This window comes from Gobio gobio, assembly GCF_949357685.1.
Source record: "Gobio gobio genome assembly, chromosome: 1".
NCBI lineage: Eukaryota > Metazoa > Chordata > Actinopteri > Cypriniformes > Gobionidae > Gobio > Gobio gobio.
In genome coordinates this window covers 64,268,299-64,293,139 of record NC_137097.1, presented here as the reverse complement: position 1 = coordinate 64,293,139, position 24,841 = coordinate 64,268,299, and the positions used below count along the sequence as shown (strand labels likewise).

General features: G+C 40.2%; 1 protein-coding gene across 2 annotated transcripts in view; it reads left to right on the top strand.

Moving 5' to 3' along the window:
- The window catches only part of olfm2a (olfactomedin 2a), a 120,783-nt gene extending 98,736 nt beyond the window's left edge, over positions 1–22,047 (top strand). For both annotated transcript variants that reach the window (XM_079834909.1, XM_079834908.1), the window contains exons 2-6: positions 350–499; positions 7,765–7,920; positions 11,116–11,335; positions 11,920–12,026; positions 21,068–22,047. In XM_079834909.1, coding sequence (XP_079691035.1) covers positions 350–499; positions 7,765–7,920; positions 11,116–11,335; positions 11,920–12,026; positions 21,068–21,742 — 1,308 coding nt within the window. In that variant the 3' untranslated portion in view covers positions 21,743–22,047. The remainder of the gene's footprint in view (positions 1–349; positions 500–7,764; positions 7,921–11,115; positions 11,336–11,919; positions 12,027–21,067) is intronic.
- The last annotated feature ends 2,794 nt before the right edge of the window (positions 22,048–24,841 follow it).

Here is a 24,841-nt window from a genome sequence, read left to right as displayed (position 1 = left end):
GGGGTAGGGTTAGTTTAAGGGGATCAAATATACACCTTGTACAGTATAAAAAACATTACTCTTATGAAGAGTCCCCACAAAAATAGCGAAACCGAGTATGTGTGTGTGTGTGTGTGCGCACGTTTGAGCATGTGCATTGTTTCAAGACATCCATCTCCTGACTCCACCCAGTAGGAAAAAGCAGCTTTATCGATCCAAAGCAGCTCCATTTCCTCCAAGTGTCTAAGCTGATCAAAACCTCCTCTTCTCACAGATGCCACATTCTATTTTGCTCATGCATTTTACTCTGTCTCTCCATGCATTCTTCTCTATCTCTTTTTTTCATCTCTCCATCTCTTTGTCTATGCAGGCCCTGTATCCGAGCCCAGAGGAGGGCTGGCAGATCTACAGCTCGGCACAGGACGCAGATGGGAAATGTATCTGCACCGTTGTGGCTCCAGCACAGAACATGTGTAATCGAGACCCACGTAGCAGACAGCTCCGTCAACTTATGGAGAAGGTGACATGCACAATAACCTAAATGACACGCGCTTGTCAAGAGCAAATCCTAGCGGATTCATGTTTTGTACATATTATGCAGTCATTAAACATGGATCCCAAACATTACATAATACTGTTCCCCATTAGAGAAAGGTTGTGAAAGTATGTGACGCAAACAACCACCTAAAAGAGGACGCGTCCTAAATACTGCTGTGAAATTGGATTCATTCTGCTGAGCCGTTAGGAGGTTTTTATTTTTTCCTAATCATACTCATTAGACTAAGACCAGGCAAAGAACAGCTGAAAAAAAAAGCATAACGTACCTCCTGAATCAGGAAATGGAGCACTTAATGCACTAAAAGCCTGAGATTCACACACGAGACCTTGTTTAAAGGAGCACAAACATCAAAAGTCAGTCATCATTGGTGAGTAAATGATGACAGAATGTATTTCGAAGTCTGTGTCATATGTTTCCTTCATCTGTTGAACAGCACAAAAGACCCTATTAAGCCCATCTAAATTTTACATGTGTTCTAGATATCAAGTGGGCTTAAAGTCCCCATGAAAGCCAAATTTAAGGTTTTTTTGCTTTTAGTATGAATGTTAGTCGTACTGTTATCTATAAGCTAGTCTCCTCCAAAACAATGACAAAATTCACATTTAGAAGATATCAAAGCATTCAAAACTTGGTCTCTCACTTCCGCCAATGATTCTGATGACATCAGGCTTCACTTCAGCTTCTCATCAGATTTTCTGTCCAATCAAATGCTCTCTAGATTCTGAAGCGTCCCGCCCCCCCTGCACTATATATAGATGCTGAAGCTGTGGCTGAAATCAGCCATTTGTATACATTTACTATTTTCTACATGGTGAATGGCACATAGTGCACTATATAGGGGATAGGAAACGATTCAGGGGCGAATTAAGTCTGGTTTCACATTAGTGTCAGGCGAACCGCCGCAGTGAACACACAGAGAAATGACAGCACAGAGCGGATCGTATGCACTAGTCGGCGCAAACCACAAAACGTATTGGACTCATTTGAATTCTGCACAGAATGCTGTATTTTAAAGAGATATGGAGGAGATTAGGAGGAGAAACGGTTAGAGATTAGAGGAAACTGCGGCTTTACCGAGCTTAACTGCTCTTGCCGAGCTGTGATATAAACTAAATCCTATTGGCTATTTTTTTTAAAAAGGGGAGGACCTGTTCAGCAAGTTCAATATGTCCCGCCCTGTCTTCCTGTTTCAGTGGCAATTATGTCAACACATTAAATAATGCTGTGCGTTTCAAGGTAATTCAGTGGGCCTTTAGGACTTGTTCATATTTTCGCCTGGCTCCGCTCTGCGAGCCTCCGCTGACTTTGCGTGCTCCTCTCCAAACGTACAAGACGTTTATAATTGCCGTTGTATTATGCTTTGAAACGACAGGGGGCGACTCAAAGTAATTCACCCTTCGCCACGAGATTGATTGACAGGCCAATCACATCGCCAAATCTGCCGTTTTGTCCATCAAAGCAGTCAGGAGAGTTAGTAGATTAACGTCGTTGGACTTGAACTTGAAAAACGGTGTTTCCTGACGTCTTTCCGCGGTTGAAACAACATTTCTTTAAATGTTCATTCATGTTAATTTGATGCTTATCGATGAACTAGAAGGAAGATGTGATTGGTTCAGGAGCAGCTTTAACTGAGGCGCAACAACGATCACGACACATTAAAGAGCCACAAAACGCTATTTATTGTTAAACATTTTTTTTAAAAGTTCAAAATTATAAAGTTGAGACTTTGTTTCATATCAAAAGTAACTTGCTCTGTCCTGTCTGTCGGCGTGTTGTCAGTGCTCTCTTTGCTCCGCAATGTATTTTCTCTACGTGAGAACGTGTGTGGTGTGAGAGCGCCATGGCTTGTCGGACATATCAGCAGTAACTAAAGGGGGCGGGTCTTTGCGAACGGTCAATTACCCTCTAAACCATTAGGAAGCAGCGGTGAGAAGTAGTAAGGTTCACGTGACAATGTTTGTTTTTATTACAGGTCACCAAACCCAAGCTACAACAGCTGAGACAGCTGAGAAAACACGGATGCTTCATCATCCAGTGAAGACAAGCTTTTCATTTTATTTAAAAGACCGAAAAGAAGGTTTTGGGTGCACCCAGTCTTAAAAGAACAGAGTCTGAAGGGGATTATACTAATCTTGTACAGGAGCTAAAACTTTATCATGGCCGGTTCGGCACTTACTTTCGAATGTCCGTGGGGCAATTTGAGGAGCTTCTCTAGAGACAGTAGCGCCGCATCTGACGAGACAAACACACACTTCAGAGAACCAATCGATCCGGAGCTGTTATGTTTCCAGTTGAGTCACAATGTAAACATTTAAGTGCCACAGTCATACCGACGGAAACACATTCACTTTCTATAGTAGCGGACACAATTAGGTTTAGAAAAAAATCAACAAGTTTTAACTCAAAAGGTTAGGCTGTTATCATTATCTTTAGCCTAAAGCGACTTGCATGTACTCCCACAGGAGCTGTAATCTCGTGAGAAATGCGATACCTGGCAAAGGTTAATGTTGATTGAATAACTAGTGACATCTACTGGACATTTCGTCACCTTTGTTTCCTTATATGTGATTGGTTGAAGCCTTTTTTGTCACTGCGAGAGTTTAAAAAAATCGACATTGAAGCTGAAAAAATAAAAGTTTTCTCGCCACAGCACATTTGCGTTCGGTGTGGAAGCACTCGTTGCACAAACAGCTGATCAAAAAATAAAACCGTCGCACGAATAATTCGCATCCAGTGTGAAAGGACCTTTAGGGTCATAACATTTTTGTTTCCCACACAGAGCTGTTGTATGGCTTTGGAAGAAAGCTGTAGTCATATAGATTTCACTTATAAGACATTTTAGTCCTTTTTGGTGCTTGACATCCCTTGGTCCCCATCCAATTTCATCCAAAGCTCAAACATTCTGCTAAACCTCTCCTTTTGCGTTTCACGTAAGTTTAATGGGTTTGAAATGACATGAGGGTCAGTAAATGATGACAATTTCACATTTTTAACGGAACTATCCCTTTCACATGATAGCAATGTGGAGTTTTTCGAGAAAAATACTATCTAAGTATGCTTGACAGACCACATACTGACCTGTGGAAGAAAAAGAAACATAAGAAAAAGAGAAAACGGAAAGCCCTCCAAAAAAGATCATTTTAGATCAGCATGAATTTCCATGCTGGTTCAGACGGTTTTATTTTGGAACCCAATAGCCAGGCTGTTATAATACTGTTTAAATAGCTGTTAAATAGCCGGTGAGGCTAGCTGGTATGATAAGCTCTTTTTCACAAGTAGTCTAAAGGAGAGAAATTACAATATTTAAAAAAATCAAGGCGAGAGAGAGAGAGAGAGTTTTGCTACAGAGAAACTGTTGGATATTGAGTGTGTTGATATGCACAGTTCAATTGATTTGGCAGTTAAATGCAGAGTGTCGGCATAAATAGAGTGTTGGACTCTCAGCCAGTTGACCGGCATTCATTTCCTCCTTCCTCACCAACCCCTCAGTGGTTTCCAGCCTCATCTGTGAACAGCAGCCCATTAAGAACCACACGTCCCCATCAAGATCACGCTCACTGAATCAGAGAGAGCTTTGGAATCACACTACAATAGGAAGCAGCTGTTTGACTAGTTAATGAGCACAGCTGATGGAGGCAGAGGTGAAGAGAGAGGCTGATAGAGAGGAATAGAGTCTGAAAATAAAACTGTTTCGTGAGGGATTCCTGAGAAGACACATTTGGGACTCCAGACAGGGTGAGTCAATGAGGCACATGAATCACACATGCCAATTAGTGATGCAAAGTCTGATTCATTTCCGCAAAACCAGTTCTTTTCGGACAGTTCGGCTCAATGGACAGGTTCAAAAAGCCGATTCATGGGTTCCTGACGTCATCATGCAATGATGTCACTATGCATTTCTTTTATGCTTTTCTATGCTTGTCATATTATATTAAAGAAACATTCAAATGAAGTAATCTGTGGAAATGCATATTGAAACAATCGAATAAAGTCATTTGCGTGAGTGCATTTGGCTGATTATTGCCTTTCACTCACTTAAGTTAATGGTGTTTTTGTCCACGGTTAATTCATTTATCGACTGAAAGTTGCGCAACTACAGCACACATTACAGGCACGATCAACAAACGTGGATATGCTTTTTATGTCTAAAGTACTAAAGAACGAGTAACCCAAACTTATCAACTCCTTGTTTATTGTCCTTATAAACTCATTGATTTAAAATATAATCTGCACGCACAAAACCATAGAAAAAAAATTGACTCTCTTGACAGAAAGGTTTTTGCAGGTTTTAATAAAATGTTATTTAATAACAGTAGTCATAATGAGCCCATTTCCAGTACTAGCCTCAGATTTGCATCGCAAACTCAATCATCCGAATCCTCTGTAATCCTCTGCAAACTTCGACAGCTTGTTGAACCAGCTCGTTTGGTTCCTTTTGAGTCAAAAGTGAAAACTTCGATAGATGTTTAAACGTGCTACTTCGGCTTTTGCGTCTTGCGTCATCATACCGGAACTAAAGTTCGATTCAGTCCAATAAGTGAACCGGCTCGACCGGTTACTAGCTGAGAACCGGCTCAATAGAACAAGAACTGTTTTCACGAACAAAAGAATTTGTTCAAGAACTGAACATCACTAATGCCAATCTACCTCAGTATAACTCTGCCTCAAACTCCACCTTAAAGCAATAATTCACTTTAAAAATGAAAAATCTGTCATTATTTATTCACACTCATGTCAGAAACTCTCTTATGATTGTGCTTTCCTGGATAAAAAAAAAAAAAAGAGATATTTTGACAAATGTTTCTGGGAATGTTTCTATATTAGGAGAGTCATTGAGGTCCAAAACTTTTAAGCTTCAAAAAAGGGAAATAAAGGTTGCTTGAAATGAATACGACTTGGCTGGTAGTGTACAACGGGGCTAAAGACACAGCTTAAGAAAAATGTGCTTTTGATTACTTCCATAGTGTATGACTGCAGAAAAAAAATATGCTTTTAATGAACATTGATGGAGCCACAGACTTTGATCGCATCAAGGATCAGCCAAATTTCCACATGCATCATTAAGAGAAAAATGTAAAGTGCTGAGTTGAATTGCCATCTAGTGGTTTAAAGAGAATATAGTCAAATGCGACTTTTACCCTGGTGCGCCTTTAGCCCTGTTGTACCCTATTGTAAGTCTTGTGATACAATCTCTTTGTATAATGAACAGAGCAAAATTTAAGCCTTTCACTATCAAATCACAACATTGATTTACACAAACTATGACATATGAACCTCATAGGTTCTTAAAGGATTAGTTCACTTAAAAATGAAAATTTCCTGATAATTTACTCACCCCCATCTCATCCAAGATGTTCATGTCTTTCTTTCTTCAGTCGAAAAGAAAATACGTTTTTGAGGAAAACATTCCAGGATTTTTCTCCACATCATAGACTTCCATGACAACAAAAATGTTGAAGGTCCAAATCAATGCAGTTACAAAGCGCTTCGAAGGCCTTGAGAGGCTCTGCGATTCCCAGACGAGGAATAGGATATTATCTAGCGAAACCATCGGTCATTTAAAACATTTGCACAATCACATCGAAAACGTCACACTAGACGTAGGCGAAAGTACCGCCCCTTTACCAAAAAACACCTCAATCTTCAACCTCAAAATCGCCTGACATCGTTGTTTTACCTTTTTTTTTGCTAAAGCGCGTTTGTATTAGTCATCGCATGTGCGCTTTGTAAACACCGGGGCGGTACTTTTGCCTACATCTAGTGTGACGTTTTCGACGTGATTACGCAATCACTGACGAGCCGCAGTGCAAAATGAGCAATTTAGGTTAAAAAGTATATGCATTTTTTATTCGTTTTTTTTTTTTTTTTTTTTATGACCGATCGTTTCACTAGATAAGACCCTATTCCTCATCTGGGATCGCGCAGAGCCTCTTAAGCCCTTCGAAACTGCATTGATTTGGACCTTCAACATTTTGGTTGTCATGGAAGTCAATGGTGTGGAGAAAAATCCTGGAATGTTTTCCTTAAAAAAAACTTAATTTCTTTTCGACTGAAGAAAGAAAGACACGGACATCTTGGATGAGATGGGGGTGAGTAAAATACCAGGACATTTTCATTTTGAAGTGAACTAATCCTTTAATGTCATGTGCCCAAACATTGTGTATTTGATGTTTGTGGCACAATATTTGACGTAGTCACTCTGTGTACATGCAAGCTGATGAATGTTTTGATTTGATTCAACAGTGAATTAATGATCGATCTGTTCATCAAAGTATTCATGATCCCGTCATTGACTTTCATAATACTGTATGGACATAAATATCTTCAAAATATCTTCTTTTGCATTCTGCAGAAGAAAGAAAGTGATAAAACGTTGGAACGACATGAGGCAGTAAATGATGATAGAAATTTCATTTTTGGGTGAAGTATCCCTTTAAATCTTGCCACAAACTCTACCTTAAATCCTGCCTTGCCCCGCTGTCAGGGTGTAAACACCTTATCTACAGCCGTACTCCAACATAACTCAAGCACTCAGACAATAAAGTGTGTGTGTGTGGCTATGCCAGCAGCTGTGAGGCACTAATGCACCTGCTTAATAAAAAGCAGACTAATGAGGACACCTGGGTCAGTCCCTCTCTGAAAGAGATGTGTTCAGAATTAAACTACCACCACCCAGCCTCTTGTGTGTGTGTGAGAGGGGCGTGTGTATGCTCAGTCCTCCTAAACATTCAGCGACATGCATGACAAACAATAACTGAATGCACAGTGAATATGTGATCCCACCTAACCCTTGCCCAAGTCCAAACATCCACAATCCTCAGCGCTAAGTGTGACCATTGGGTCTGACAGCTATGCAGATCAGCTCATTAGACAAGGGCCCTCATGCACATCAGTGAGGACATGAGGAGAATACCAGCGTACAATCCATATCCTGTTTGATTCTCTTAAGTGCAGGCAGGAGGAGTGTGTGTGAATCTTTCTCTGTGTGTGTGGCCTCTGGGAGTATGTAGGAGTTTCTAGGAGCTAGTTAGGTGTGTGTGCTGATCAACAGTCACGCTCCCGTCGCCCGTGTGTTGTTGTGGGCAAGATGCTCAGCGGGAGGTCTTAATATGTAGGAAGGCTGATTTGAACTACAACAAATTGAAGGCGTCACGCTGTTGTGCCCTCAAAAAACATTCCCTGATGCATCACACTGTTTTGACTTTGTATTCTGTGTTGTTTAACAGGTTCAGAATATCACTCAGTCCATGGAGGTGCTAGATCTGAGGACGTACAGAGACCTGCAGTATGTGAGAGACACAGAGAACCTCATGAAAACGGTGGACGGCAAACTGAAGACTGCCTCTGAAAATCCACGCAGCCTCAACCCCAAGAGTTTTCAGGTGTCTTTCTCACAACGCCTACACTCACACCCCCCATGTTTAGTTCAGATCCTCGTCAGTGATATTAAAATATGTCGAAAAATCGAAAAATAAAAACGTAGTCATTTCTGGAGTAAGCTTTATGTAGACCCTAAAATTATACCAAAATGCATTATTTCATACCAAGTATTAGCCTGACGTTGTCAATTCTAGTCAGAATATGAGTCTGATACTGCTCCGTTGGGCTGTGATTATGGGGCGTGTTTCAACTGAACCAGGAAAGACCACAATTGGATAGACCTACAACCAATCAGAGTAACAGAGCGACGCATAACGTTAGTTGTCAATTCTCAACAGAACTCAACTGCACACCATGTTACCAGATTTTAATTGGTCCGAACAGCTCCTGTTCGGGCATAGTTGCTCCACAACAGATCAAGTCCAGACCGAACTGCCTGACCTCAAATGTTGTGGGCGGGGCTAAGTTCGGCTGGCATCCAGGCTAACTAAGTATAGTACAAATCTATTAACATATATACTGACATATCGGTTATGACTTACTGATATAAATATAATTTTATTTGGAGCACTTCTTTTTTGCACAATGCACATTTCTTAAAAGCCTAAAATTTGTTTTAATATCACTATTAGTAAGGATAGTATGATCTCTGTATTACGACCCTATCTGTCTTTAAATGCAAGATATTTAAAGTGTACTTGCAATAGTTCCATTTTTAGCACAATCAAATACACATAAGTATATCTTTAGTTGGACCTCACTACTTCCGGAGAAGTGCATTGAGTACAAAATTAGTTGTTTCAATTTAGCAGACTTTAAGTATATTAATAAAAGCTGCAGTCTGTAACTTTTTGCGCTCTAGCGGTTAATAAACAGAACTGCATGTGTCTTGCGGAAGAACATTGCAGCTGGAGCTACTTCTCTCTGTTTATGTCTATGGCGAGTCACGCAGGGCCTGTGCTCCTCCGCAGCGGTTCCTACCAGACCGGTCTGAAATAGTCCCAATTTAAACACTTATTATAAGTGTACCATAATGATTCAGGGTAAGACAAAAACACAGTTTGGGAAATGGTTTCACGTTGTACATTCTCATTATAATTTTTGTAAATCTTGAACACAAAAAAAATTACGGACAGCAGCTTTAAGTATACCAAAAAGTATAAATTGCAGGGTATTTATATTATGGTAACAATGAATATGTAAATGTATTTGTAGTATACTTAGCATATATTTCAAATACATTTTAGCATATACATTTTCGCTAGAAAAGGAGTCAATCAGAAAAGGTCAAGACAGCTTTAATTGTGTAGATGATATTTGAAATAATTCTATTCAAACGTGATATTGGAACTCTAAAGACACACACACTGAATATATTAATTCATGAATATTAAAAAGGATCTGAAATGTAAAACCGGCTTCGTACTGGACCTCAATGTCTAAAATATGTGAAATGTCTAAAACACTAAGCGAATCCCAGCTTACACTTTTTGGTTCCCAAAATTTTCTGAGAACAATAGTTTTGGATTCCAGAATCTTATCACAAAACACAAGCAAAAATAAATAACCATTAGAGAACATTCTGTGTAAGTTCTTTCTAGGGTATTTCAAAAAAAGAAAAAGAAAAACCTGCACCATTCTGGGAAGGTTAGATTTTGGTTAAAAAAATGTTCTTATTTGGTTCCCAACAAATTGTACAACTGGAAACCTTAGGAACATTAGGGGAATGCCCTGTGTTTGCTGGGATCAACCAAGGCTAAGGTTAGCACATGAATATTCATTTGGTAACATGACTGAAGATCGAGCAACATTAGTGCACACTAATTAGCATTCACAGCCTCACTATTTTGTGGCATCACAACCTGCCTACCTTCAGCCACTCTTCTCTAAAACTCATTCCGGCACCTCTGCTCCTACGTGACACAGACACTGGCACTAACCTTCAATACCACTTGGTTTTTGTTTAATTGAGACATGCAAAAGGTCCTCTGAGAGAATTCAAATTCACTTCAAATTATACCCAGCACCTGGAGCTTGTTTCAGTAATAAGTGTGTGTGCATGTGCATACAAAAGGTTGTGTTTTTCTGTTCTTTTTATCTAGCAGCTGCTCACCTAAAGGCTAAGATGCAGTCTGCTTTATTCTTGAAGATTTTTATCTTTTGAATAAGATAGTACGCTTGTAGCTGTGTACGATCTCAGAATAGTTGAAGGACTCGCTACCGATATACAGAGGACTAAATGGAAGAGCAAGCTTTAAGATGAGTAACATGTAGCCGTCTGCTGAAAAGAGTGGGATGGAAGCCACAGTCACTCTTCCCAGGGGTATCACTATCATTCAGAATGCACTACCATCACTTACCCATCCACCCAGTTCTGCTGCGGTCTGAGTCATCTCACCAAACGCTGCATAGAAAATGATTCCGAAATTTTCCAGAAATCATTCCATACATGTTCAAAGCACCATAATCCTTTTTTTCCCCCCTCCCTTCTTCTCTGCTGGAGCTGTGAAAAATTTCCGAGATGTGCCAGTGTTAAAAGCACTATTTCAAAGAGTGGGAGTCTCAAAGCCCGGCTTTATTTCGGCGAGGCTGCTGATGAATGTGGAAAGCTCAAAGTCGCCTATGGCAGGGTAGGAGATTAACGAGACTAAATTTTTGTGTCTCGGAACAGAAATGAGATTTATGATGTGGCGCCGCAGGGCTGAGAGCAGCTCCATCACCAGATTTACGATAAACTTTAACAAGGAGGAAACAGCCCCTCCTGTGGTGAGCATGCTTTATTGATACACCTGCTGTTCATACCCCCTTTATTGATATACCTCGGCCTATGCCAGGCCGGTCAGTTCGCCTGGGTGCGGTAACTGATTGCTCTCGCTGAGCTGAGATCAGCCCACAAGTTTGAGCTCTTTCATAGCCGCTTGGTCACACCGAGGTGGAGAGCTGACAGCTCTCTGATGAGTGGGCTGGCCCGGACGGGTGGTAGATTGTCAGAGATTGCAGTTGCATAGAATCGATACTCGGTTCTCGGATCCAGGGGCAGGAGACCAGTCATGCGAGATGAAAGGTCGGCGATGAACATGCTAAATAGTTAATGAGAGCCCATGCTAATTCTCAAACCTCTATGAGAGGGAGATTAACCGTTTCTCGTCTTTTGTTTTCTCTCCTAACCACCATTGCACTCCTTCCTTCTCTCTCAGGAGTTAAAGGACAAGGTTACTCAGCTGCTTCCCCTGCTGCCAGTGCTGGAGCAATACAAGGCGGATGCAAGAATGATCCTGCGGCTGAGGGAGGAGGTGAGGAATCTGTCCCTGGTACTCATGGCCATTCAAGAGGAGATGGGAGCCTACGACTACGAGGAGCTCAGGCAGCGAGTGCTACTTCTGGAGACCCGCCTGCACTCCTGCATGCAGAAACTCGGTAAGACGTCTAGTGCAAGTGGGTCTGAGCTGATTTAAATAATCAGCAATTGGGAGCAACCAATCTATTGACTGTGGACTTGCAGTATGTGACCTGTTACAACAAGAAAATAGAACGAATTTTGACTTATCGGATTCTCGGAGCAGCACTCGTTTGGCATGATTATTTGCTGGGTTATTTTAGAGCAACTGCAGTAATTTACTTTTAAATTGAAAAAGCAAAAGTAAACTAGACATGTCTGATGGTCGGGGAGACCACATTAGACCCAATTAAGTCAAAATGTGCTTGCTGTCCAATTAGATAAGCAATTTAACGTTAGAACAGTAAAAACAACCAGCGAGCAAGCCCTGTAACAAAATGTCCAAAGTTCATTTGGCTGAAAGAGTAATTGGCTTTCAGATGCATGATGAGACAAGCTCATGTTCCATTCAGGGGCGAAACTGATGACTTCACAAGAAAATCTAAAATGATGATCTAACGGATACTCGTTCTGCTCCATAAATGTCGCTTTTGGCAATTTAATGCTGACTGGTTCAGTTCCGTTGAAGCCGCCATTTATGGTGCCCCCTGTGTTCTATCACCAGGTTGCGGGAAGCTAACTGGCGTCAGTAACCCCATCACTGTTCGCGCCTCAGGGTCAAGGTTCGGCTCCTGGATGACTGACACAATGATCCCCAGCTCCGATAATAGGGTAAGAACGACCGTGCCGCACTCCATCACTGCCACTGCTATGATGAGCTACCTCTCCCCGGAGACACACACACACACACACACACACACACACACTGAGTCAGTGTTTTGGTACAGTGAAGCTGCTCCTCAGCAGTGAGAGCTGAGTCACTGATGGATGGTTCTTCCACCATTTTTCTCCCTCCATCTCTTTACTTCTCTATTATGCTCATACTCTCACTCCATTCTTCCCTCAATCTTTACGTCTCCTGTCAGAGCCACAGTCCCCATATTAATTACTCCATCAGGGGGAAGAATATTAACAACTTGTTTAGGCAAACGGCAATCACTCCCAGGAATTACTAGCAGCCAGAGCTGTTGCGGGCCCTGTAATGAGCGGTCCCAACAAGGTTCCTGCAGGCTTAACAACACTACAGATTTTCGTACTCTTCTTAATCAATCACACATGATTCAACTGATCGGCTCATTAGTGAATGCCTCAATATCAGAAATGTATGGGTCAGATAAAGGAGATATCAAAAGTGTGAACTGTTGGTGTGCGTGCATGAACAGGGTAGGGAAACAAGCCTTTAAGGCAGAGGCTTCAGCAACCCTCTTCCATGGAGACCTATTGTCTGGCAAATAATGTGATTTTTCAAGAGATCCTAAAGATCCTGATTCAAGTGTGTTTGATTAGGGTTGGAGCTAAAATCCAGGGCTGTGTCCGAAATCGTCCCCTATACCCTCAAATAGGGCATTATTTGAGGGGACAACCATTTGTAGTGGTGTCTGAAACCATAGTGGACGTTATCACGTGCACTCATTCAATCCCAGATTGCACTGCAATGATGAGTAAAACCGATGTACACTCAACGGCTCTCCAAATTCACTCACTCGTTTCCATTCACTCCTTCAAGTGAACTGTATTAGAGCATATGGAATAGTGATTGAGGGTTTAGGGGGCAATTTCAGACAGTTGGTGTCCAGGAACAGGTTTGAAGAGCTGTAGGTGTGACCTACTCAATGTGAGGGGGCCAACCCATATTAACCTATATCGTCCACTGGCCATGTCAGTTTTGGCGACGACCCTGGCAATGCTGGTGGAGAATCCACCTTATTCCTGACGAGCCTACTGCAATATGAATTATGGGTGGCACTTCCGGTTTGGGGATCTTCCATTCAAAAAGATAATCATAGGGTTTCCCTACAAATAAAACATATCCGTCAGTTATTTTCAGACATCATGAGAATAACATAACGCTTGGTATTTTAACGTGACATGTTATAACAAGAATATTTATGGGAAGAGCTCTTTTCAGTTGCTGCATTCTTTTCCTCATGATTTTTTTCTTTTTTCCCCGTTGTAATAGTATGAAAAATGACAACATATACTGCATATTTGCGGTCTGTTCTCCTGATTTAATTTATGATATATCCCATTAATAATTCACTGGAATGCACAAAGAATCTCTCGTTTTTCTGCTCACGTCTCTTTCCGGGTTTGTTTTCACAGGTAAATATAATTTATTATCTGTCAAGAGGATGTGGAAATCACTTTGAAATAGTATCACGCAATGCTGAAGTTAATGAACATTTTTCTTATTAAGGCAATGTGTGTTACATAATACAGATATATATTACTACAGTGATATTTAACCGTCCGTATATTGCTGCGAAAAGAATGGCGCTTTTGGGGTCATTCGTGTACCTGTTGATGCTTTTACACTTTTGAATATCCTTTTAATGTTCGATGGTTGGCGGGTGAGTAAAATAATGTCATCTCATTGTACCCAGTAAAAAAACAACAACATATTATTGCAATTCATAGAGCGAGCGTTTCACTGATTGTTTACAGCTTAACGGAAGTTACACCCATAATTTGCAGTTACACCCATAATTATTCCTACGCAACAGAGCGTAGGAATAAGGTGGATAGGGCTGACAAACTAAACAAACTGGCTCTTCTTAAATTCAAGAGTGTGAAGTTGAATTTGTATTTGCATGACAGGAAAAGGAATTTACTGAATTCCAAAAAATCAATAGAGGTCAGCTCTGGGAAATTAAGTGTTCTTTCTTCATCAAGGATCATCATTTAAAATTGATACTCTAAATTGATACTGTAAGTTCATCTCCAACGATACAGTCCTTTGGCTTTAATGATCACATCACTTGCCATTATCAATCAACAATCATGTAAAGTGACAAATACATCACAGGCATGGAACTAATGGTCATATCAATCAAGCAGGCATCATCTGAGCATTCACTGTCCCTAGATTCACCAAGTCACACACAGCGTTGCCGGTCAAGCTAGTAAAGACACAGACACCGTTATCCAAAGCAAAACATATGCCATTCTTTTCAGAAGGGAACACAGAGGCGGAGATGGGCCGACCACAGTGTGACCACAGCTCCACTCGCCGATCTACAGGGACTCATTTAGCCCACAAAGGAAATGCTATACTTAATGTTCCAATTATCCTGTCTGTCCATAAGTCACCTGCTCTCCTCTCCAGTCACCACTCAGCCCCACAGTAGCCTAAAAATAAAAAATGCACAGCATCTCTCTGTGGAATGAGAAATGGGGGAAGAGGCAGGGAGGAAGAATGCAAGGAGGGAGGGAGAAAGGAGGAGAGGAGGCAAAAGATAGCAGGGGAGCTTTAAATCCTCAGAGGGGCTTCATTATGCAGGAGGAAAAAAAAACATAATAACCATCCTAAATAAGCTGACTGTCTGAAGTTTCATTACGATGTGTTAATAAAGAGTGCACAGAGCATGGCTTGGTAAAGATGGGAGCACAGCATGGCTATTGTGTGCTTGATAGATACTTCAGCCTCATACAGTGTTGGCGAGTAAGGAAAAGAGAGGCAGAGAGAGAGATGGAGAACTGCTAACAGGATTGATTTCCTGTGAATGTGGAGTGGAAAAGGGCAGGGAACAACTGCTGCAGCCGAGTACAGAGCATATATAGCATCTCCACTCCCACACAGTGAGCAGATCAATAGATTTGACAACACACACACACACACACACACACACTGTGACTGTGCACAGTGAGAGTCACTGCTGGTAACACAGGAAGAAAGCCTCTGCTGACACTCTCTCAAAAGTAAGTCAGGAGATGGCGTCTCTTTTGATGTACTGTACTTTCATCCAGGTATATGCTTTCTCTACTCCATTCTCGGCACACAAACCTCAGCATTCATTCTTATACATACAGAGGGGTTCAAAAGTCTGGGGAAAAAATGTCGGTCTTGCATTCTTTTCCAATTTGATTATTTGTAATTCATATGTCTATCTCGTACATACCCATTGAGCTTTAATGTCACCAGCACTCAAGCTGCATGAATGCCACAAGTTTGTGTAAAGAGCATCTTGTGCTTTAATGGAAACAAGAACATCAGTGCTTTTGTACAAAAGATTTCACTTGGTCATGGAACATGAATTAGTGACCTTGAAATTCCTTTCAAATTAAGAGTTTGTGTAAACATTTGTTTGTTTTTATGTAGGTTTATTTCTATTTTATTTTTGTATTATTTTGCATTAAATTATATAGCATTTTTAAATTAGTTTTCAACATATATATATATATATATATATATATATATATATATATATATATATATATATATATACACATACATATATATATATATTTTTTTTTTTTTAGCTTTTTTCGGTTTTTGTTTTTAGTATTTTAGGGCTGCCAAAGTTAATGTGCTAAGCGGTAGTGTAAAAGTTTAACTCTTTCCCCTTGACAGAATTTTCCATCTTTACGTTTTTTTTTTTCACTGTTGTACAGTAGGGCTATGACACATCTTCTGAAAGAGTACAGAATCTCCAGTTCAAAACACAGGCGAAAAAGAAGCAGAAACAAACGATAGCATATGTAAGCAGATGCATATGTAAAATAATGCGTTCATCAACATTAGACTGCATCTACAGTGGGGAGAAGTTTTTGATACACTGCCGATTTTACAGGTTTTCCAACTTACAAAGCATGTAGAAGTCTGTAATTTTTTATCATATGTACACTTCAACTGTGAGAGACAAAAATCCAGAAAATCACATTGTATGATTTTTAAATAATTAATTTGCATTTTATTGCATGACATAAGTATTTGATCACCTACCAACCAGTAAGAATTCTAGCTCTCACAGACCTGTTAGTTTTTCTTTAGAGCCCTCCTGTTCTCCACTCATTACCTGTATTAACTGCACCTGTTTGAACTCATTACATGTATAAAATACACCTGTCCAAACACTCAATCAAACAGACTCCAACCTCTCCACAATGGCCAAGACCAGAGATCTGTGTAAGGACATCAGAGATAAAATTGTAGACCTGCACAAGGCTGGGATGGGCTACAGGACAATAGGCAAGCAGCTTGGTGAGAAGGCAACAACTGTTGGCGCAATTATTAGAAAATGGAATAAGTTCAAGATGACAGTCAAACCCATTTTGTCTGGGGCACCATGCAAGATCTCACCTCGTGGGGCATCAATGATCATGAGGAAGGTGAGGGATCAGCCCAGAACTACACGGCAGGACCTGGGGCCTCATTTATAAAAATTTGCATAGGATTTGCGTCAGAAGTGGGATGAAACATAGGACGTGTGTACGCACAGAAATATTCGGATTTATAAAACCGTGCGCAAGCACATCCTACACAGTTTTCCTTTAATAAATCACAATCAATTCTAAAAGTAGCGCAGCTTTTGCGGCTTCATGTCACGCCCATAGTTGCCCATAAATAGTCTGTGAAATGCCCCCAAGTTAATATTCATCGATTGCGAAATCATGGCAAACACAGAGAGGAAATAAAAAAAACGTAACTTCACTCAATTTGAAGTAGAAGTTATCGTTGGCGAGGTGGAAAAGATGAGAAAAATGTTGTTTTGGAGGGCACAGTGTGGGCATTACTAATGCCAAAAAGGCACTTGAATGGCAAAAGGTTGCAGACGCCGTAAATGCTGTAGCCTCACAACCTCGGCCGAAATAAAAAAATAAATGGTCGGACATCAAAGTCGAGGCAAAAAAGCGTCTAGCGCACCATCGCCTGAGTGTGTCCTCGTTTGCCAGCAAGTCTTCTTGCTGTCTGAAGATGCGTTCACGCCGACTCCTTCCATTTGCCACATCTTCTAAAAGTGCAAGATCAGCCATTGTGCGTCATTATGCATTGTGAATGGGGCATTTTATTTCCATCCATTTAATTGCATCTGACAAGCTACAGATCGATCTATCTATCTATCTATCTATCTATCTATCTATCTATCTATCTATCTATCTATCTATCTATCTATCTATCTATCTATCTATCTATCTATCTATCTATCTATCTATCTATCTATCTATCTATCTATCTATCTATCTATCTATCTATCTATCTATATCTGCTCCGCCAGACAGACATATTGGCGAGAATATCAGTTTTGTACATTATTTAGTTCTATTAACCATATTATTTATGAGGATGAATTGCATAACATGCCAATATTATTGCATAACATATTTCACTTTTCTTTTTGCAAATATGTGTTAATTTGCATTTCTGTTGTAATTTTCGTTTGATTTTGTTTGTTTTACACTGTAGATCGATCAAACGGGTGTTCGTGTAGGCTGTTCATTGTAAGACTTGCTTTGTGAAGTCTTCATGTTATTTATGAGAGGCAATATTGCCATTTCTCATTTCACCCGTTTTTGTGCGTACGCCTGGGTCAGAGCTTGCGTGAAGGACCGCACATTTTCCCGTCAAGTTTGCTTTTTATAAATACCAATTATTGCGTAGAGCGGAATAATTTTAAACAACGTTTATAAATGAGGCCCCAGGTCAATGACCTGAAGAGAGCTGGGACTACAGTCTCAAAGAAAACCATTGGTAACACTACACTGTCAGGGATTAAAATCCTGCAGCACACGCAAGGTCCCCCAGCTCAAACCAGCGCATGTCCAGGCCCGTCTGAAGTTTGCCAATGACCATCTGGATGATCCAGAGGAGGAATGGGAGAAGGTCATGTGGTCTGATGAGACAAAAAATAGAGCTTCTTGTTCTAAACTCCACTTGCTGTGTTTGGAGGAAGAAGGATGAGTACAACTGCAAGAACACCATCCCAACCGTGAAGCATGGAGGTGGAAACATCATTCTTTGGGGATGCTTTTCTGCAAAGGGGACAGGACGACTGCACCATATTGAGGGGAGGATGGATGGGGCCATGTATCGCGATATCTTGGCCAACAACCTCCTTCCCTCAGTAAGAGCATTGAAGATGGGTCGTAACTGGGTCTTCCAGCATGACAACGACCCGAAACACCGTTTCCGACCGTTTCCACCGCAGGAACTTTCCCCAGGAACTTTGGGGTGGTACTCGTGTGTTTCGACTGCAGGAACCAGGGTCTAAATAAAGTTCCGGGTAAATATTTCCCCCTCCGAACGGCCCTGCTCCCGAGGTAGTACTTTTTCAAAGATCAGGAACTTTTGGGGGTGGGACTTGGGCGCTGATTGGTTGACTCCACGCAGGATTTTATTTCAACCGGCATTTGTAAAAGTCTTTTGCGAGGATCATTCTGCGTTCAGTAAATATCAGTCTTGCTCTTTCTGTCCGATGGCATGCGTTGTCTCAGCCATCTCACGGTCAATGTCCATAATAGCTGATTAGACATGTGCCGGTAAACGGTAATACGATATACCGCAATAATCAACATGCACAATATTGTTATCGTGGGCACTTCAAAATACCGTGAATAATTATTTATTACGAATTATTCAGATTTTTAGAATGCATTTTAAGAATACTTTACCCATCAACCGTTTAAAATGAACAACACGTCAAAGAGAAGCGCACTGATGTAAACAAACCCAACGTGCATGAACGGACTGAGCACATGGCGGAGCGAGTGACGCTGAAGTGCACGTTCACTCTCTGACAGCAGAGGGCGCTGACGGAACAGCAGAAATGCTGCCGTTTCCCCGGTAACCCTCATAAACAAAATGATACCGTGAAAAGACTTGAGGCTATTCATTTTCAAACTTAAACATTTTATATTTTAATCTTGACTAAATTACATGCCCTAGATATTGTTTGAATATGTTCTGACTGTTGTTCAGTCACACACTTTACAATAAGGCTCCATTATTTAACATTAGTTCATTCATTAACAAACTGACAATGAAAAATACTTCTAAAGCTTGTATTAATCTTAGTTAAATGTAGGCCTACATTTCAGCATTTAACAACACGTTATTAAAATCAAAAGTTGTAACTGTATTATTTAATGGACCTGAGCTAACACTAACTAACAGTTGCTTTTTAAACTAACATTATCAAAGAAGAATAATAACTGTAAAAATGTAGCTATTCATTCTTTGTTAATGTTAATGCATTAACTGGTGAGACATTATTGTAAATGTGTTACCTATTGTTCTTTATAATACTTTTGCACTTAATCTGTTTTAAATATTTGTTTACTTTATACATTTTGGCATTGCTTTATTGTATTTAAATGTTTGGTTCTTTTGTTATAAGAAAGTTATTAAACCTGTTATAGTACGACAACACTTTTTTTGCAACTTATTTCAATATCGTGATAATACCGTAGACCGTGATAAAAGCTTCAGCAATTAATCGCAACATGAAAATTTGATACCGGCACATGCCTATAGCTGATAATAACATATGTTGTCTTATTTTAAATCTAGCTTAATTACCTTTTTAATTACCTCTTTAGTAAACCAATTCATAACTAGCAAAAGCAGCGCTGCTTGCATCTCCTCAATACCTGTTATTGTTGCAGACAGTGTTGCACAAAGATGATTACTGTCCGCCACTGACTGGGAGGAACAGTCGCATGCAGTCCCACGTCTCTGGACTAATTTGCCTAATCTTCACAGTACTTTAGACCGCGATGGAAACGCAGACAGTAGCAGGTCTGGGGGGGAAAAAGTTCCTGTAAAAAAAGTTCCTGGTATAAATTGTTCCAGGTAATTTCGGTGGAAACGGGGCTTAAGGAGTGGCTCCGTAAGAAGGATCTCAAGGTCCTGGAGTGGCCTAGCCAGTCTCCAGACCTGAACCCAATAGAAAATCTTTGGAGGGAGCTGAAAGTCCGTATTGCCCAGCGACAGCCCTGAAACCTGAAGGATCTGGAGATGGTCTGTATGGAGGAGTGGGCCAAAATCCCTGCTGCAGTGTGTGCAAACCTGGTCAAGAACTACATGAAACGGATGATCTCTGTAATTGCAAACAAAGGTTTCTGTACCAAATATTAAGTTCTGCTTTTCTGATGTATCAAATACTTATGTCATGCAATAAAATCCAAATTAATTACTTAAAAATCATACAATGTGATTTCCTGGATTTTTGTTTTAGATTCCGTCACTCACAGTTGAAGAGTACCGATGATACAAATTACAGACTTCTACATGCTTTGTAAGTGGGCAAACCTGCAAAATCAGCAGTGTATCAAATACTTGTTCCCCCCACTGTAAATCAAAACTGCCTAACGTTACTGAATGAAATGTCAACCCAGGACGAGCTATAGGACTGTGAAGCTTTGAGGGTGTAGATGGACTTGAAATCCATCTGTGTTTTGATCGTTGTTCTGGATGAAGTCTTTGACAAAAATGCGATTTTCTCAGCTTTTTGCTTAAAATGTTGCTTTTTTTATGAAACTTACCCACATTCAGGTTAATAAAGAATGCATGGAGCTAGAATAAAACGTTTGAGTCCGTTCTTTCTTTTGATATATTGCATGTTCAGATAATCATACAACAAAATATAGGGGTATTTGTAAATATTTTTTGTAAAAATTAATATGCTTATGTTGGGCTGGCAACTTAAAAAAAAAACGGTGGGAAAAGAGTTAACAGAATTAAAGTTTTTAGCACAGTTTAGTGTTTTTGTAATTTTGTGGCACTTACATGTTTAATTCAAGCAGGTTGTAAAGGTTTTACATTTTATAATATACCATGTATCAAAAAATATGTGGCCATGAAAATGTATTTTAGTTCCAAAAATATATTTTTATCTTCTATACATTTTACATTTCTATATCTTATTCTGTCTCAGGTGTGGTCAATGGACGGTTACTTTAAGGGACGACGTGTGCTGGAGTACCGCACAATGAATGACTTCATGAAGGGCCAGAATTTTGTGCAGCATCTCCTGCCCCACCCTTGGGCTGGTACAGGCCACGTGGTCTACAACGGCTCCCTCTACTACAACAAATACCAGAGTAACATCCTCATCAAGTACCACTTCCGATCTAGAAGCGTCCTGGTGCAGCGCAGCCTTAGCGGCGCGGGCTATAACAACACCTTCCCCTACTCCTGGGGCGGATCATCTGACATCGACCTCATGGCCGACGAGAACGGGCTGTGGGCCGTCTACACCACCATTCCCAACGCTGGAAACATCGTCATTAGCCGTCTAGAGCCACAAAGCCTGGAAGTGCTTCAGACGTGGGACACAGGCTTCCCTAAACGGAGCGCCGGCGAGTCGTTCATGATCTGTGGCACACTCTACGTCACCAACTCCCATCTGGCTGGTGCTAAAATCTACTTCGCATATTACACCAACACCTCAACCTATGAGTACACAGACATCCCCTTCCATAACCAATACTCCCACATCTCCATGATGGACTACAACCCCCGAGAAAGAGTGCTCTACACTTGGAACAACGGACATCAAGTCCTCTACAACGTCACATTGTTCCAGGTCATCAAAACCGCTGAGGACTAGGTCATTTAGACCTTACAAACACATTTGCTCACACACAAATGTACACACACACACTGATATGCCCACACAAATCACACACGTATACAAAACATTGATGTGGAGGAGGACATGACTAAAGCTTAAGACTTTTTTACTGCATTCCAAACTTCATAGAGTGCTATTATTCATCTAATGTTCTGAGGAGAGCAAGGTTGGTACTGGTATATGGACTGAGCCTTTATTTTCTTTCCTGTGATGATTCAGCATGAGTACTTTCTTTTTATTTGTGGAAAAAAACGAATAAATAAACATCAAACTTTACCATTTTCAAGTTTCATCTTTTTCTTTTCCCACCCAGATCCCTATGGTTGCCGCATTTTGTAGCGAAAAGTTAAGTTTGTGGAAATGCTTGTTTGCTTTATATTCTTTTTAAACTCTTTCACAAAGCCTTTATCTAAACTCCGGCTGTAATGTAACTAGAGATGTGCCGCAGCAGGACGAGCCGAGCTGCTCTTGACTGCCTCAGGAAGAGAACCTAGCTCCTGTTTGGTGTCAGCCATCCTGAGGAGAGACGTCAGTCAGGCGGAGTTACGTGACATGAAGGGCTAAAAGGTGAGGTGGCGGAAGAGAATAAATGGAAGACAGCGGAAGGATGAATAAAAAGCAACAGCATTCAGTTGGACAGATGAGGCTCTGGGCTACAGTGATGCCTGCTGTTGCTGCTGTTGTTGTTGTTGTTGTTTGCGCCTGCCAAGTTGCAATCTGTTTCCATTTTTCTTACAAGGCACGCCTCTTCAGCAGGCTGTGTGAAAAATATTACATTAGAAACAGTAGGCTTGTTCAACTACCATTTAGATGTTTTCTTAATTTAATTTGAGTTAAGCTTGAAGTATACTCCCCGAATTCCGCTTCGGTAAAGTAATTTTTAGCAGCATAGTCCACTGTTGTTTGTGCAAACTATCCATGTACAGGTCAGTTTTCATGTCAGTGCAAGTGCAAATATTTAAGCGCTTGAAAAGAAAGGCGCACTATTAGGGTTGGGTATCTTTTGAATTTTAACTATTCCGATTTTGATTTTGATTCTGCTTATTGGTTCCGATTCCAATAAGGTAAAAACCTTAGATATCTTTCACAGTTATTTGAAGTCTTATTACAAAACATTTAATTGTAGTTGAATATCATGAAAAAAAAATCAACAGGCTAAAGGACACTTTAAAAGTTCAAAAATACCATAGCAAAAACAACTAGCCTAGCCTGTAGTAAAGCAAACACTCTGTAATTAAAAAAGAACAAATAAAAAGTTAGCAATCGCAACAAATAAATATAAGAGTTCCAGGTATTCTAATCAAATGTAAAATAACTCCGCACTCAGCACAAATATATAGTTACAAATGTTATTCAGTTAAGAACGAGTGAACTTTCTCTTTGTCTTTTTTGTTTGACGTCTCTATCATGATATCAGGGCAGCGGTCACAATCCACGGATCCAATATACTGTTGCGTGCAGCACAGAAAATGCTTGAATGGTTTAAAATCGCATTAAAATCACTTTTTCTCTTCTCTTTGGTGGTGTGTGTGTTTATCACGGAAAACAGCGTGCGAGTCGTCTCACGCTTGAATGGTTTAAAGTCGTATTAAAATGCACACAAAGCAACCGATAAGAGGAATCGAAAATAAAATTTTATAACAAGTATCTGATTCCTGACCTCAATTCTGGAATCGATTTCCGATTCCCAACCCTACTCACTATGCATGTGCCGAATCTATAAATCCAGATGCTTATGAGAGAGCATCCATACTATAATTGTATTAATTCAAAACTAATGGCCAATTCACACCAGCAACAATCCTAGCATTCTAACCAACGGACGACAACATTCTGTTTATTATAAGCACGCGCTGCAATAATGTCATATGTCAGTAGCGGTCAATGTTTTATCGTATCAGTGGGGGAAAAAAATTCTGAAAGTGATTCCAATGAGATGGTTCCTTTTTGCCGTTATAGTTATAGCTGTGGTGTGAACGTGCATATCCTCGTAGAATTAGAAAGAATTATTACCATTTTACAAAACTAGTCATTGTTATAGTTATCCTACTTGGTGAGATTGGTTGTTAAATCTAAAAATACCAATTATAGTGTATACTGCACAATCAACTCAATTTCATTTATTTCTGATGTCAGGAACCATTTAAAAGACATTAATATACAATCATCCACAATTCCACGTCAACTTTGATGTCTGGAAACTTGGCCCAACCAGTCACAAACATAGTAGGAAAGATACTATAATTCTTAAATAGCAGAATTGACAAGTAAAATCTGGAAAAGTTGCACAACGAAGTTATGTGTAGCACCTACAGCTCTGCATATTTTTCTGAAGGTTCCCAAGATTGGAAACAAGCAGCTGAAGTTCGCGTAATGGATTGTCTGGCACATTTCAGAGCACATTGTGATGTGAATCTGTCACAGCTGAATGCTGTTTAAATAGAAGTCTTAAAGGCACGGAAGCAAAAAAGCAATGAATTCACACAAAATGGTCAAACTAAATGGCTAAACTAAATAACGAAATGATAAACCTAACAGTTATATATAACCTCAGTAATAAAGGTAGAGGTAGTACTTGTATAAAAGTGGCTGTCAAGTAGAAAATTATGCAAATTCAGCAAACTGGAAAGATTTTCAGAAGCCACTCCTGTCTCCTCTTCAGTTCTCCGGTGAGTCGAGCACACTCTGCAAAGAGCAGCTGCGCATGAATCCCACATGAATCAGTTTCACACTGCATGCATAGACAGCACGTACTGTAAATGAAAAAGCCCAATTGCAACAACAGGCACGTGTGATGCTTTTACACTGAGAACGTTTCTGCTCTGCTTCTGTTTTTGAGTCACCACATCATTTTTTTTCCTTTCATAAATTATGAAATGGCTATCAAGAACCAAAGAGAATTACAAACTTGACTGTCATGAAAGCGAATTTGCATCCAAATAGTGATTAATCAACATGAAATTAAACCAAAACTTGTTATACGGTCTATTGTTATTTTACGAATATACCCACAGTAAAGGAGAATAGGGAATCAAAGCAACAAAAAAAAAACATCTTCATAAAAATACCCAGAGA